The sequence below is a fragment of the Pinus tabuliformis genome, chromosome 6, assembly GCF_031772625.1.
Source record: "Pinus tabuliformis cultivar Carrire ecotype Pingquan chromosome 6, CPIR1, whole genome shotgun sequence".
In the NCBI taxonomy this organism is placed as follows: Eukaryota; Viridiplantae; Streptophyta; class Pinopsida; order Pinales; family Pinaceae; genus Pinus; species Pinus tabuliformis.
The window spans coordinates 811,788,270-811,804,943 of NC_142292.1; the positions used below are offsets into that span (position 1 = coordinate 811,788,270).

The following is a 16,674-nucleotide window of genomic DNA, read 5'->3' on the forward strand; positions in this document are numbered from 1 at the left end:
TGGTTTACTGGTGTTGTCCCCTTCAAAATTCAGTGTTTAAAACCCCTGCTACAGCCACACAACGATATATGCGAGAGTTAAAGTGAGAGTGAAAAAACTAACCTCAAATCAAAATTTTAAAGCTCTGGAACAGCCAGATTTAACCATAATGACAGTAATGTTCTTGAAATATCAGAAGTAAATTCACTGTGAACTTCACTGTAAATCAAAAAAAAAACTTCTCAATGTAAAACATGCAATAAACTTTAACAGATTAACCCGGGGCACAATCAGCTGGGCTCTGCACAGAACAGCCTGTGGGAGTCGGCTGGTTCAGCCAGAACTTCCCCAAACGCCCACAAAAACCTTCACCCTAAAGTTTCCTGCACACCTCAAGCAAGCATCAGCAAACAAGGGCAAGAGATGCTGCTAGATTTCAAAAGAAAATGGAGATACCTGCCATTTTCCAGAAACCCTACAGCATTCAGACCCTAGCACGTGAGCAAGATACCTGTGCTCACAATGCTCTGAAAAAAAAAAAAATCAGCTATTTTGACTGTTGAAAAACTGAAATATGCAGAAATTCAAACACCTCACAGCAGTTCCAGAGAGTAACACTAGCCAGTTTGAAACCCCAAGTCTTTTTATTAACCAGAAATCAGTTTACAAGAGAGCTTTCAGTACAGACTCACAGGTCAGATGAATTGAAATGACCCCCTAAGACCCTATATAAAGGAAATGATCCTAACGGCTAGTTCGAGTGATCCATGTAGAAATGATCTCGACCGCTGATGAGGATCAAGACATCTCTTGATCTCATCCGTCGATTTATTCACTTAAAATATTATTATTTTATTAGTTAGGGTTTTTGCTTGATTTTTTAATTTTTTATTATTTTTCATTATTTTATTATTTTTATTCATTTTTTAATTTTTTAATTCATTTTAAAATGGATCACTGAACTAAACCTTCGGAAACATCACCTAGGACCTAGGACCTAGGACTCATGAGGGGATTTACAACATTTCTCGACCCTCAGGACACATTACATCATGACTTTTACAAAATTACATCTTAAGGGACAAACCCATTTAATACAGACCCTCACAAAACACCCAGCTCTGCGACACAACGATAATCTAGCAGATCAACACACTAGGATTCTCCTAAAGTTCTAATGACAAAATCAATCCCGGCTTTGGGGTCAGGTTTGAAGGAAAACTCTGCCGATCCGTGGATCGGTGAGACAAAAAACCTTCCGGGACGTAGATTATCATCAGAAAGTTAGGTCCACCTAGGCAAATTACATACATGACTTCATGTCTGCTAAGATTATTTACAGTTAATACATGCAGACTGGGTTTACAATCAGAAAGATCAAACTGCTGATGATGGCATGGCACGGACATGCTGATCAGGTGCTGCTTCTTCTTGTCAAGAAAAGACGGGGTGCACTGCATGGGAAGTTGACCAGTAGGGGTCAACATCTGGCTCTACTTGGGGACACGTTGCTGCTTGCAGGAATGTGAGAATCCAGAATCTGCATCCATACAACACAAAATAAGTAGCGTCCATCCAAAAATCAGCATATACGTTAAGCACAATAAAGATAAAAGCTCTTCATTTATTAACTATCTAAAACAGAAACGAAAATGCGGAAAAAAACAAGGAGTAGGGTTAGAAATACGATACAAAGGATGCCCTACGGCATCAGATGTGTTCAATATAGTGCATACTGAGCATTTGCCTGCTTTCAGGCAAATCTGTGGGCTGCTTGTCGGATGTGCCATGTCCAATTTTGCATATGGTAGGACTTTTTCCTATCCGAAAATCAAGCTGCTCACGGCCGTCTGATGTATCAAATCTTCGTCTCATCTTCTTTCTCTTACGCTTTTTCTTTCTGGCAGGTTGAATTACTGATGACCTGGTACTTTCTGTTTCAAAGCTATCAGATGAAGTATGTAAGATATGCATGCTATGTCTTTCTTCATCTTGCATCTGATCTCTATCATTCTTAAGTCTGTCTGGATCACCCTCAATCAACCGTCTTTCAATCGAATCAACAACCTCCCAATAATAAGATGAATCTTGTTGCAGAAAATGAGAAGGCTCCTGATCTGTTGATGTTTGCTGGTTTCTCTCATCTTCCAATTGCTGAAACCTTTGAACTTGTATTCTAATGGCATCAATCTGACTAGAATGTTGAACCTTTATATTACTGATTTGTCTGGCATGGTGCTCTTGCATGTCTTTTATTACTTTAACATTCTTTTCCTTTATGTCCATCAAGCAATGCTGTATAAAATTTATTTCTTCTTTATGGTTCGCTTGCATGTCAGCCACTTGATTATTATGGTTGAACGTCATGATGGTCATTTCCTCATCCATGGTTAATAGCTTGTTTTGCATAGAGTCAATTTCCCTATCATGATCAGCTTTCATGGCCACCATATTTTCCTCTAAGATAGACAACCTGCTTTGCATGATTCTAATTTCTGTTTCATAATTAGTTTTTATGGCCTCAATTTCCTTAGCATGCTGGTTTTGCGTGACCTCAATCTCTCTATTACGTTTCTCCAGGTGAGTGCATAAAGTTTTCACATCATTGACATAATTAGTTTGATTGATTTCCATATTTCTTACCAGCATCATTAGATCTCGTATAATTTGCTTTTGCTCTTCTTTTTCATTGTCATTTGTCTCTGATTTTTCACTATCATGAACTTGATCTGCAATATTTTCGGTGGATGACACATTTTGACATGAAGAATCGTCTTCAACAGCTGAACCTTTAATATGATTACTTTTATTCTGTTGCACAATTTTAGAGGCAGAAGGCAAGCTGCTTGGATAACCATATCTATTTTCAAAAGCATTTATAATGTCTTTTAAAGAAGTAAAAGAATCGTTAGGAAAACTGTTAAACCAATTCAAAGCATCATCTTCTAGAGAAAGGACAAATAGACGCATTTTGATATCACCATGACTAAACTGAGGGGGTCTGCAATATATGATCATGAAGCGAATAAACAAGTCTAGATGCCTTTTAGCAGCAATTGGATCACCATCTGAAAAAATAGGTAATTCAGGAATGGCCTCCTCCGGAAGATCATGGAGACGGTGAGTAAAACGACATGGTTTAAATGAATAATCCATTATGAACAATAAGGGATCAGATGGATGATAGAACTAGCTCTGCTCAAGAAAATCAAAGGATGCAAGAAGTGGAGTCGCCACTTGAACAATAAAACTGATTCTAAGATCCAAAAAGTAATCAACAAACAGATATGCGGGAGGGCTTCTCGTCTGGGAAAAAATGAGAAAGTGGAGTCGCCACCCAAACAAGAAACAAAACCGAAGAGAATCTGCTGATATGTGATGAAAAGATGCCAGAATATTTGAATCTGCCAGCGCAACTGAGAGATGAGAGATGAGAAGATTAATGTCGATGAAACTCCAGGAACAGGAAAACTCTGTCCCCGGCAACGGCGCCAAAAAATGTTGGCGTTGCCGGGTCAAACGAATGATATACAGATGAACGATGAATGATGAAAAGATGTTGAAATACCAAGGACAGAAAAACTCTTCCCTGGCAACGGCGCCAAAAAATGTTGGCGTTGCCGGCTCAAACGAATGATAGACAGATGAACGATGAATGATGAAAAGATGATGAAATGCCGAGAAAACAAAGTCCCCGGCAACGGCGCCAAAAAATGTTGTCGCGCAAACTGGCACGACAACGCTCAGACCGGGGGCTGTCACTCTGATCCCCGGTCTCTTCGTTTAAGCCTGTCTCTCACGGCTAAGGGGGGTAGACCCTGAGGAAAGATAAAGGCCAACTGCCACAACAGTTGGGCCAGGAGACGAAAAGCACTAAAATGACTTGACGAATTGAGCAGACCAGTGCCTTTAAAGATCTAAATGATCACTAGCTAGATGATCAAAGAACATGAACCACGACCAGCAATCATCAGGAAAAGAGAGCAATGCTTTAAATATTCAGTAAACCACAAAGCTCTTCAAATAACGGTATCCAGCAAACTAAGAGAAATGAATCGTTTTAAGCAACAGTGAAACCAGATATCAACTTTATGCTCAGATCTCAGCACGAAAGATATATAATGTCAAGCAACTGAAGGTGATAAAGGCAAAATAATTTTCCAAATTTATTTATTTTTTTTTATTTTTTTTTTTATTTTTTATAAAACAACGAACCTATAAAAAAGAAAAAGAACTTTAATCTAAACTAAAACAAAAATCTAATGCAATGCCTAATCTAAACAATTAAACATTTTTAAATTTTTTTTTTTTTTTTTTTTTTTTTTAAATTTTTACCCACATAAAAATGAAACTATAAAAAAAAGGATTAAAATCTAACAAATTAAAATAAGTAACTAAAATGAAACCTAAACTATATGAAATAAACTCTAACAAATCTAAAGCAAACTAAAGTCTTTAAAACCTAATTACCAACAAACTATACGCTAAATAAAACCTACGCTAACCTAAACTATGTAAAACAAAATTTACAAACGCATGCCTATGATATCAAAAACCACACATCGAAATTGAGAGAGGGTCTCACGAAAACGGCTGCGGGTAGACTGGCGATGATGGAAACAGCAGAAACGCTGAGGGCGTGAACCAGAATTGTGACCCCAGCAAACAAATCGTAACCCAGGCAAACACGCTTAAATGAAGACAGGCCGCAAAGGAAATTTTCAGTTTATCTGTGCAGGTCGAATGAAGCGAGGCTCGATGGAGGTGCTACCACATGCGTGAGGGGATACCTGGGCCAGCTACAGCAAACTAAAGAAATCGAAAAGGGATTGCAGGCACGTGAGCGGCTTTTCTTTTTGTTTTTGGACCGATGCTGGAGAGCGGCTATGCCCACACGACAAGCTTAACCAACAGACTATGCAGAGGGATACGCTAACACTGATAGACACCGACGGCGATTGAAAGAAAGGTCGATTTCAGTTTGTGAAGATGGCAGCAATGCCCAACAGAGAGAAATGGCGTGAAATCTGAAACGATGGGGACGAAATCACTATGCTGGGACAAAAAAGAAAGATCACACAGCTGACAGGAAGGCGTTTTGATGGCATGCACAGGATTTTGATGCCTACATATGCACAGATAATGGCGGCAATGGAAATATAATGCATTAACATCAAGCTGGAACTCACACAATCATTCTATATTCATTGACAGAGGCTACAGCAGTAAAGAAACGATGGAACCTGGCATTCAGGACAGCGCAGTAGACTTCAATACAATGACCAGCTCCTTGTATGATATCCGTAGTGTGGTTTACTGGTGTTGTCCCCTTCAAAATTCAGTGTTTAACCCCTGCTACAGCCACACAACGATATATGCGAGAGTTAAAGTGAGACCCTTCAAAACTAACCTCAAATCAAAATTTTAAAGCTCTGGAACAGCCAGATTTAACCATAATGACAGTAATGTTCTTGAAATATCAGAAGTAAATTCACTGTGAACTTCACTGTAAATCAAAAAAAAAACTTCTCAATGTAAAACATGCAATAAACTTTAACAGATTAACCCGGGGCACAATCAGCTGGGCTCTGCACAGAACAGCCTGTGGGAGTCGGCTGGTTCAGCCCAGAACTTCCCCAAACGCCCACAAAAACCTTCACCCTAAAGTTTCCTGCACACCTCAAGCAAGCATCAGCAAACAAGGGCAAGAGATGCTGCTAGATTTCAAAAGAAAATGGAGATACCTGCCATTTTCCAGAAACCCTACAGCATTCAGACCCTAGCACGTGAGCAAGATACCTGTGCTCACAATGCTCTGAAAAAAAAAATCAGCTATTTTGACTGTTGAAAAACTGAAATATGCAGAAATTCAAACACCTCACAGCAGTTCCAGAGAGTAACACCAGCCAGTTTGAAACCCCAAAGTCTTTTTATTAACCAGAAATCAGTTTACAAGAGAGCTTTCAGTACAGACTCACAGGTCAGATGAATTGAAATGACCCCCTAAGACCCTATATAAAGGAAATGATCCTAACGGCTAGTTCGAGTGATCCATGTAGAAATGATCTCGACCGCTGATGAGGATCAAGACATCTCTTGATCTCATCCGTCGATTTATTCACTTAAAATATTATTATTTTATTAGTTAGGGTTTTTGCTTGATTTTTTAATTTTTTATTATTTTTCATTATTTTATTATTTTTATTCATTTTTTAATTTTTTAATTCATTTTAAAATGGATCACTGAACTAAACCTTCGGAAACATCACCTAGGACCTAGGACCTAGGACTCATGAGGGGATTTACAACATTTCTCGACCCTCAGGACACATTACATCATGACTTTTACAAAATTACATCTTAAGGGACAAACCCATTTAATACAGACCCTCACAAAACACCCAGCTCTGCGACACAACGATAATCTAGCAGATCAACACACTAGGATTCTCCTAAAGTTCTAATGACAAAATCAATCCCGACTTTGGGGTCAGGTTTGAAGGAAAACTTTGCCGATCCGTGGATCGGTGAGACAAAAAACCTTCCGGGACGTAGATTATCATCAAAAAGTTAGGTCCACCTAGGCAAATTACATACATGACTTCATGTCTGCTAAGATTATCTACAGTTAATACATGCAGACTTGGTTTACAATCAGAAAGATCAAACTGCTGATGATGGCATGGCACGGACATGCTGATCAGGTGCTGCTTCTTCTTGTCAAGAAAAGACGGGGTGCACTGCATGGGAAGTTGACCAGTAGGGGTCAACAGGAGGTATTTGAGTGCCCCAAGAAGATACATTTGTGACTCCTTGCACCGAGTTTGTTTCTTCGTTCCTCGGATATCAAAGCATAACAGGTGAAACCAAAAACCCTAAGATGCCTCACCGAAGGAATGTGGGCATACCACATTTCATAGGGAGTCTTGTTTTTTATAGCATTAGATGGACACCTAATATTTATATACACGCACATAGAATTGCATCAGCCCAAAACATCAGTTTGACATTCTTGAAAAACATCATGGAACATACCATATTTAAGATTGTCCTATTCATTCTTTTAGCTACTCCGTTCTGTTGGCGATTATAAGGCACGGTTGTTTGATGTTTGATCCCATGTTGGCGAAGATAGTTTTCAAATTCATTTGATGTAAATTATTTTCCATTATCAGTACAAATAGATCTAATACGAGATTGTGCATCATTTTCAATCCATGCATGAAAGTTCTTGAATATTTCAAAAAAATCACATTTGTTCTTCAATAAATAACCCAACACATTCTGGTGTAGTCATCAATAAATGTCATTATATATTTATTACCATTTGCAGAAGGAACAACCATTGGGCCACATAAATCAGAATGAATGAGTTCAAGTTTTCTATGTGCTTTGGAATGAGAATCACGAAAAGACTGTTTGTGGTGTTTTCCTAAGATACAAGAATCACATTGCTTATGTTTCCTAGGAATTGTAGGCAAACCAGTAACACCATTTTTCTTCAACAAACAAAGGTTGTCACAGTTCAAGTGTCCAAATCTGGCATGCCATAGAAGACTTGACGGAAATGTACCTTCATCATAGTGAGAATTGTATGAAAAGTTTTGTGCACAAGCAGAGGTTCCTTGCAGCTTCAGAAGTCTCCTATTCTATCCCAGTCATGACAAGTGAGTGAATTGATGCTTTTCTAACCTCAACCTCGCCATCAGATATGTGAATGGAGTGTCCTTGCTGGTGGATGTGGACCAAAGACAACAAGTTTCTCCTCAACTCCGGGAGGTATAGAACATCATGTAGAAGAAAGTTTGGAAGACCAGGGAGTTTGAGCTTGATAGTTCCAAGCCCTAATGGCTTGATTTTTGACCTGTCTGCAAAGTATACTGCTCCATCAACATTGTCAGTGAATTCTTCAAAGAAATCTCTTCTGAAAGTCATGTGGCAAGTTGCTCCTGAATCAAGCAACCAATCATCTTTCCATGAAGCAAGTGAAGCATTGAATAAGTCTTCAGTTACTCCAATGTTGCAATGTGCCACAACATAATGAGCAGACTCAGGTGCTTTACCTTTTCCTTTGTTAGTTGTTTTACCTTTTCCTTCATTTCTTTCCTACTCGATTTTGTCCCAAGGCAACTTACATGTGGAAGCATCATGTCCATCTCTATTGCATCGTATGCAATGAAGATCAGACCTTTCTCCTTGGAAATGTCTGCCCCCTTGCCTCTAAAATTCTTCCTTCCTCTTCCTCTTCAGCCACCTCTTCCTCTAGAATAATCTTGTGCATGATTCTTCTCTTTTTGTGCAAGGCACACAACTTCTTCAGTAGACTGAGGAGTTGTTTTCTTCCCAAAATCCTTCTCTCTCTTAGCAAACTTCTTCTCAAGGGAGTCAAAGGTAATCTCCTTAAGGTTGCCACTTGCTTGCAATGACTCAAGATAATGTGAATAGGTGGGATATCATGCCTTGACATAAGCTATGAGAGGAATATCTATTTCAAAACCAGTGGCTTTTATGTCAAGCATAATGGATCTTACTTCTGTGCTAAGGCAAGAGTGTCATCATTTTTCAATTCAAGATTGAACAACTTAATCATCAATTAAACAACTTCAAGTTCAGAGTGTGAGTCATACAATTCCTTCAACTTCTTTAAGGCTTCAAAGGCATTTGAAAATGGTGAAATATGTCGACTCACCTCTTCATTTACTAACGCTGCAATCAAGGCATAGGCCTTGCTATTCTTGTTTTCCCAAATGGAAAGCTCCTTATCTAAAGTAGGTTTTTTTGGTGCATTGTCTCCTTCTCCTTCACAAACTCCTTTCCACAACTCATTGAAAATCAAGGTGTGCTTTATCTTCCTAGACCACTCATGATAGTTCTCTTTGCCAAGACAGAACTACTCCCACAATGGAGATGAGTGAATGCATCATCAAAAAAGAATGTGCTTTTGATTTTCAAAATAATGCAACCTTTATCTTCTTGGGTAAAAGATTGATTTAATTATATAGATGGAAAAACTCCACTTTTCACTCTACCAAGTCAATATTTTATTTTTTCATACATAATATATCACCACTCCTAACATAATATACCACTCAACTTATGCACTTTCCATAAATCAATGTATGCACTTCATGCCATTCATAATGTATTATATAACATATGTAGCCTTTAAAAAAAAAATTATTCAAACCATGCCATCGAATTAAGTGCCATACTACCACTCATGTATGCACTTTCCATATCATATATATGTCATACATAGCCTTTTAAAAAGAAGACTATTCAAACCATATCATATGCTCCATGGAAACATATTTGACCCAACACAATGTTCAAAAAATGAATTCAAGTCACATGGTAGCACAAGGGATATATGTACCCAACACTAAAGTGCACCTCACGGCCTTCAACGCACACTTGAATAAAAAAATGCTTCAACACATAGGTATCTATATTCAATGCAGAAAGTCAACAACGCACAAGGGAAATGCCAAACGCAGTTACCATACCCAACACCATTGCTCGGTCATTTAAGCACATGTATCCATAGCATATCATTTGCAAACGCAAGGAGTATACAACACCATGCATACACAGTTTCAAAGTATATTTGACATCATCACACAACCTCCAACAAAAAATACATACCATTTTCAACGAACAGCCACCATGGTCATGGTTAGTGCAAACTTTAATGCCCAATTTAAACGGTCAAATGCATAGACAACTTCCAAATGCATCACAACACACAGACTATTGGCCTTTACATCCCAGCAGAGTTTTGTTCAACGCACAAAGCCATCAAGCAACGATGCACAGTCGCACAACCTTCAAAAGCATATACGCACTCACCAAACATAGGAAAACGAACAGTTAAGGAGCCCACGGTCTTCACAACGCTCACCAAGGGACAAAACTTTTCATTAACGAATGGACAAAGGATACAAAGAATAAGGTAGAGAATTTGCAGGAGTTACGATGCAGAAAACTAATTTAGGCGCTAGCTCTGATACCATGTCAGGCTAACTCCGAATTAAATTGTTGCTTTTGCATTAAGATAGAATATGACTATATACAAGGAAAGGGAGACTATTGGGTTTCATCTCCCAATGTCTCTTCGTCTTCCAACTTCTCTTATTTAGCTATTTACAATATTTACATAGGATTCCTAATCCCAAAGATTAGGTGTTCAACAACTCACTTGGGTGGGTAACAGGTCCAATGGTTAAAATTTTTGGAAACTATGACTATGAATTTTTAGGAACTTTTCATGAAATTTTCTTGGAAGGCAAGGAAAATGCTATAGCTCTGATACCACTTGTTATAGATCCTCTCTATCTGTCCTGCGGGGGTTGTTGTCCATGTGGCTAATTGGTTGCTATCTTGTTGGTTGTCTTCTTGCGGGGTGATGTGGGTGATGATATGTTGAAGTTTTAACCCACGGTGTCTTTTTCTTTAATTCACCCTGCTGTGGTGCTTGTTGTGGTGTCTTCTTTTCCAATATGACTTCAACCACTGAGCCCTCCTCTGATGTATCTACACCTGTAACCTTTTCTGCTTCAGCCTCTGTTTGTGTTTGAAGGTCTATCATCACTGGCTCATCATCTAATATGTCAGACCCTGGAACATCTTCTGCTTCAGCCTCCTTGGACTCTACCTGTTTATTAATGGAAATATCATGTAATGTAATTTTCTTCTTTTTATACCAGAGCTTCAGGAATTTCTTTTGCACATTAATATTGACCGTACCCACAGATTCCATCCAAGGATATCTCAAAATAACATCCATGTTATCCATATCTGAAGTATAAAAGTCACAATGCAACACATACTTATCCATAGAAAGCTTCAAATCTTTATAAACTTGAACATCCTCATTATCAACCTGTATATTTTCAATGTGTTTTGTTGGAACTTGCAATTTTTTTGCCAAATTAACATTTGATAAAATTATGCTTACAACTAGGATTTATAGACACAAACATCTTCTCCTTTTGGATGAATCCATGAACCTGCAATAAAGAGACACCCGTAGCAATTAACCCCTTATGTGTCTCATTCTCTTTTTTTCTAGCTTGAGACCATTTGTCCAAAAAGACTTTTTCAAATTCTGCATTTGAAAGTTTGATCAACTGCTTGTAGTCAAGTGAAATATTCCATTTTTGAGCCTCATCTGTCATATTAATCAGCATTGGAATCTTCCAATGTGTCCCATGTGTGGACTTGTATCTCTGTATGAATTCTTCAATAGTAGGACTATCATCTTTCCCTGTAAAATATAGCTTCTCCATGAAGAGGGTTTGAGAAAAATTCACTTACTTGGCGAAAATTTCAAATTGTCACAGTTTCGTCAATATTGCTCAGAATCCTTATTATGACCTGTTTTCAGAAATGGAACAATCATTCTGCATCTACCCATGTGATAGAAATCCTGATCCAGGCACTAGAATTCCAGATCTGCGCTGCAACTCTCCCGCCGTCACCCAAAATTTCTGAAAAAAGAGCTGATTTTAAATCAGCGATATCTCCCTCATCCGGACTCTGATTCGACTGATTTTTTTTTGAAATTAGGTGTTTTTTCACAAAGATTCCAGATCTACAATAGGACGTCCAGATCTGTGCCGCAAATTCGCTGTCCTGAAAAATTGTCTGCAACCCCACTGATTTTTAGATCAGCGATATCTCCTTCATCCGGACTCCGATTCAACCGATTTTTTTTTTTGAAATCGGCTATTTTTTCACAAAGAATACAGATCTGCAAATATATTTTGCAGATCTTGCACCAAAACGTATAGATCTGATCTGCAACTTGCCACCCAAAAATCCATGCAAAAAATAAAAATAAAATTCTCCACTTTTGTGCCCAAGAAAGTGCTCTGATACCACTTGTTATAGCTCTGATACCACTTGTTATAGATCTAACCCAAGAATATTATAGATCTGATATAAAAATATAAGATAATGCAAATAAACCCAGAAATAATATGAGATGATTCTTTATTGATCAAAACCCTTATGGTAGGGCAACACCATACATTCACTCCTTAAGGAAGGAGAACACTCCACAAGCCATATGCATGTTCATACAATAATCCTTGACTATATTCCTTCACATGGAGTCTCTAGCCTCTATATAGGCCTCATACATACAATACCATGGGTCATTACCATGGTTCCCTCATACCATCAAACTAATACCATGGGCCCATTACATTATTATTAACTACTTGTGGTCCCTTACATAATATGGGTTAACCACCTTATTTATTACTATGGCCCATCCCATTATTACATTATTACCTTGGGTACCTCCCTTGGTACCCCATATTATCCCCCCTAGATATATAACAGAAAATGAAGTCAAAATAAGCAAGGAAACCATCTAAAGTGATAACCTTGAACAACATGACACAACAGTTAAAAAGAGGCACCTAGGAATAATTGCACAATTGTCCTCAAGAGAGTTTCAAGCATCCAATCCCTTTGCACCCTCAGATCTCTAAAGTGTTATCAACAACCATTCCAAGTAACTTGTCGAGGTACCCAAAGGTCTTCTTCTTGCTCAAGGGCATGATCACGCTATTCAACTCATCCCAAAATTCCTTCCTCCTAATACCCAACCTTATAAAGATCTTTATGCCTAAAAGAGTGAGATTAAGTACATGTTTCGAGAAATGAGTCATTTGACCTGGACAAAGTGCTTTCTCTTCACTAGTGGTGATGATTTACAAAAAAGTTTCTTCATGGCTTAAGTGTACAAATTATGGAGAAATGAACAAAAACACCATTAAGGATAACTTCTTGCTCTTGTCATTAATGAATTGCTAGATAAATTGCATGGGGCAATTTTCTTTAGTAAGTTGGATCTTCATTCAAGATATCATCGAAGTAGAATGAGGGAAGAAGACATCAACAAAACAACCTTCAAAACACATGAAGGTCATTATTAGTTTCTAGTGATATTTTTTGGCCTTACTAATGCACCTTCCACATTTCAAAGCTAGACAAATTCTTTTTTCAATCTCTTCCTTGTAAAATTTGTGTTGATATATACTAATTAACAACAAATTTTAGGAAAAGCACATACAACATATTGATATGGTCTTAAAAGTATTGGAGGAGCAACAACTATATGTGAAACATTCCAAGTGAGGAAATTTTTTGTTGAAATTTGGCAACTAAGGGAGAAATTCCCTCCTTGGAGAAGCCCTACTCACCTTGAGGAGAACCCACTGGTCCCTGGAAAAATATTTTTGCACATGGGAAAATTATATTTTTAATGCTGGTCCATGTCACATCAAAAAGTAAAGTTGGCCTGGAACAGGAAATTCGTCCACCTCAACCACATATAAATACACCTAAGGTCACATCACATGGAGGCATCACATCACACATCATTCCTTTTTCATTTGGTTTGGTCTTCTTTGAAATTTGCAGGTACAAATTCACACGTGTGAAAGAGAGAGAGGCAATCTGATTTGACAAGCATTGACTTTTGTTTGCCATTGTTTGACCAACACTGACTTGGTTTTGGAAGGCCAAGTTGACTGGCATTTTGACTGAATTTTTCTGGGCATGTTGACTACCTTTGACGCAGATTTGAGTAGGGTTTGACCATAGGTTTGCTATGGCTTGACTATAGACTTTCTCTATCCTTTGACCAAGAGTTTGATGCTACTTTGACTGGGCTTGTCTGAGGGAAGAAGGGCGCATTCTTTGAAAGGTTCCCAAACCCTTTGGAGCAGATTTGGCTATTGACCAAGGACTAGTTAGGGCTACGTTGACTTCTGTTGATTTTGACAGAAAATTGCAAATTTGACTTTTATGCTCATATTGGATTGGATATTGGTTGGCTGATTTGGTTGTTCAAGGCTTTGACCTTTGACTAGTTGTTGATGTACTTGGGCTATGTATCTCTCCGTTGAACATTTGCTGATGATCTAATAGAAGAATTTTGAGAGGGTTTTCCCCCTTGTGGGGTTTTTCCTGGTCTTTGACCAAATCTCTATGTCCCTATTGTTCTTGGATGTCTTCTATAGTGTATATGGTTTTATGTTCTATCAACAATTGCTTATCGTGATTGAATGATTGAAAATATATTGAATAACTGATTGCTATTGAAAGAAGAATTGTTATAAGTGATTGCTATAACATAGAATACTAGAAAATTAACATGGTATCAGAGCTGAGGTGAAGACAAGCCCAAGGAGACAAGAGGAAATCACCCTTTGAAGATATCTTATCCATTGTCGAAGAACACGACTTAGTCAAGATGTCTACCTCATACTTCAATATTGAAGAAAAGTTGAATGAATCATCTAACTATGTAGTTTGAAGAGCTAGGGTTGATTTGACTTTGGAGGAAAATGATGTTTTGGAATATGTTGAAGGAAAGGTACTTAAGCCTTCAAAGAATGCTTTTGCTGATGTCAAGTCCAAGTACAAGAAAAGTAAGGTCAAAGCTAAGAAAATTATTATTGATTCGTTGAGAGATCATTTGATCACTTATATTGCAAAGTTGAAGAAGTTTAAGGAAATGTATGATAAGCAGGTTCGGATGTATAGGTCAACAACTTGAACCATATTCTTTCCTTGAAGAATCAAACTCAAGGACATCAAGATGAACAAGGGGGAGATTGTACAGCCATACTTCATGAGGATATCCCAACTCAAGGATCAATTGTTAGTTGTTGGAGAAATCACATCTGATAGAGAGCTGGTACTAATTGCACTTCGAGGTCTTTCTCCGATTTGGGAGTAATTTATCACCACCATTAGCAACAATGACAAGTTCCCTTCATTTGATAGGCTATTGGACAAGTGCACTTAAGAGGAGACCAAGATGATTTCCAGAGGGAGAATTCAAAAGCACAAAGAAGGAGAACCCACTGCATTTGTTGCTCAAGACAAGAAGAGGAAAGAAAAAGGAGGGCCATCTAGTTCAAGAAAGCCTACCCTTGAATCCTAGTAGTCCAATAGAATATTTAGAAAGAAGAGGCCACAAGTTGAATGCTACAATTTCCACAAGCATGGTCACTATCCCTGAGACTATCCAAAAAAGGGAGGTGCTCCAAGGTCCAACTACAACAACTGTGGCTACAACAACAACAAATGTAACAATAGAAGAAGAAGAGATGCTCCTATTGCTCGTGAAGAAGGCCATCGTCCTCAAAAGAGAGCAAGAAATTCAAGGTATGATAATAATGCAATTGCTACTCAATATGAATATTTTCTTATTTATACCCTTTCTAGTTCCTCTCTGGATTCATTTGATAGCTGGTTAGTGGGTAGTGGGGCCTTTAGACACTTCAGTGGTTATCGTGAAGTTCTCTCAAACCTAGTTGAGAGGGAGACAAATTTGAAGATCATTCTTGGGTTTGGTACTGTTTCATTTCATTTGGATTATGGTCAAACTACACATCTACAAGATGTTCTATATATGCAGAGATTGCAAAAGAATCTTGTGTCTATATCCTATGTCACACGGTTCAGGTTTGAATTCGAGTTTGGCAACGATTAGGTTTGATTCAAATTCTCATTTTCTGATGAGGTTCGTATGAGGTTCAACATTAGGTTCCACTATACATATTTTTCAACATATATATACATATATATGACATAAAATAATTAAAAATTGAAATCAATCAATAAAGCTATATGAGTAAGAATTTTGATTGGTAAGCATGCATGAATAACTTAATCATACTATTGCATCTAATTATCAATGACATTAGTTAAATGTAAACATACACCATAGTAATTTGCAATTTGCAAATACAAAAAGGGATGCATAATTTACAATTTCCAAAATTTAAAAGAATGACTATAATGTCAAATACTTGTGTTCTCTAAGAAATCATATAATTAAAACATAATTTCCATGCTTCTGCTCTTGACTTTGGAGGTGCCATTTCAAATATTTCTGCATTTTATTCACATACTATGATTAAAATTTGAAAATTTAAATAAAAGATAAATTACTCTATGTGACGACTTAATTTTTAATGAAACCACAACATTACATTATCTAAATCACATTCATAAATACATAAATTATTTTAACAAACTCAAAAATATGAAATCTCTAAAGCATTTTCATTATACAATTTTAACAAATTAAATTTACAATTCTAAAATTCCTAATTAAATTTTAAATAAAGCTAACAAAAAATATATTAAAATTTAAAAACATAAAACATTCCAATTCCATAAAGAAAATTATGTGTATTAACTTATTGGTGGGAAAACATGGACGCCAACACTTCTGCAGATTGCAATTTGTTTTATGTTGGTTATATTACTCTGGACGCTGGACCCAGGACACATGCATGTCCATAACACCATATTTTGCTCTTGTAATTTGGACGTTGTAGCCAGTCCCTGCTGTCTCAATTTCCAGATTGAAGATTTCACGAAGAGTTTACTTCTTTCTATCAGTTGTTTTGAATTTCTCATTAACGAACGACAATGGTAAATAAAGACAATGTAGTGGGCACTGCGGGAAATAATTGGGGGGAAGCGAAAAACACAAAACCGCCTACAGTTTTTTCATAAATCTTAAAAACCACTGAAAAATCGTGCGAACCCTAACTTCCATAAAAAATTATAAAATTCAGTTTCAAGTTCGACTTCAAGTTCGGCTTCAGGTTCGGGTCTGTTCAGGTTCGAATTTGAGGTTCGGCTATGAGGTTCACCGAA

General features: G+C 37.5%; 1 protein-coding gene across 3 annotated transcripts in view; it reads right to left on the reverse strand.

Annotated features, from left to right (window-relative positions):
- Positions 1-16,674, reverse strand: part of LOC149261277 (actin-related protein 7-like) — a 423,641-nt gene that overhangs the window by 37,972 nt on the left and 368,995 nt on the right. The window contains exon 7 of one of the 3 annotated variants that reach the window (XM_089421952.1): positions 15,769-15,898. The exons of the other annotated variants lie outside the window; for them this stretch is intronic. Coding sequence (XP_089278078.1) covers positions 15,833-15,898 — 66 coding nt within the window. The 3' untranslated portion in view covers positions 15,769-15,832. Of the gene's footprint in view, positions 1-15,768; positions 15,899-16,674 lie in introns of those variants that run through there. 3 annotated transcript variants of the gene reach the window in all.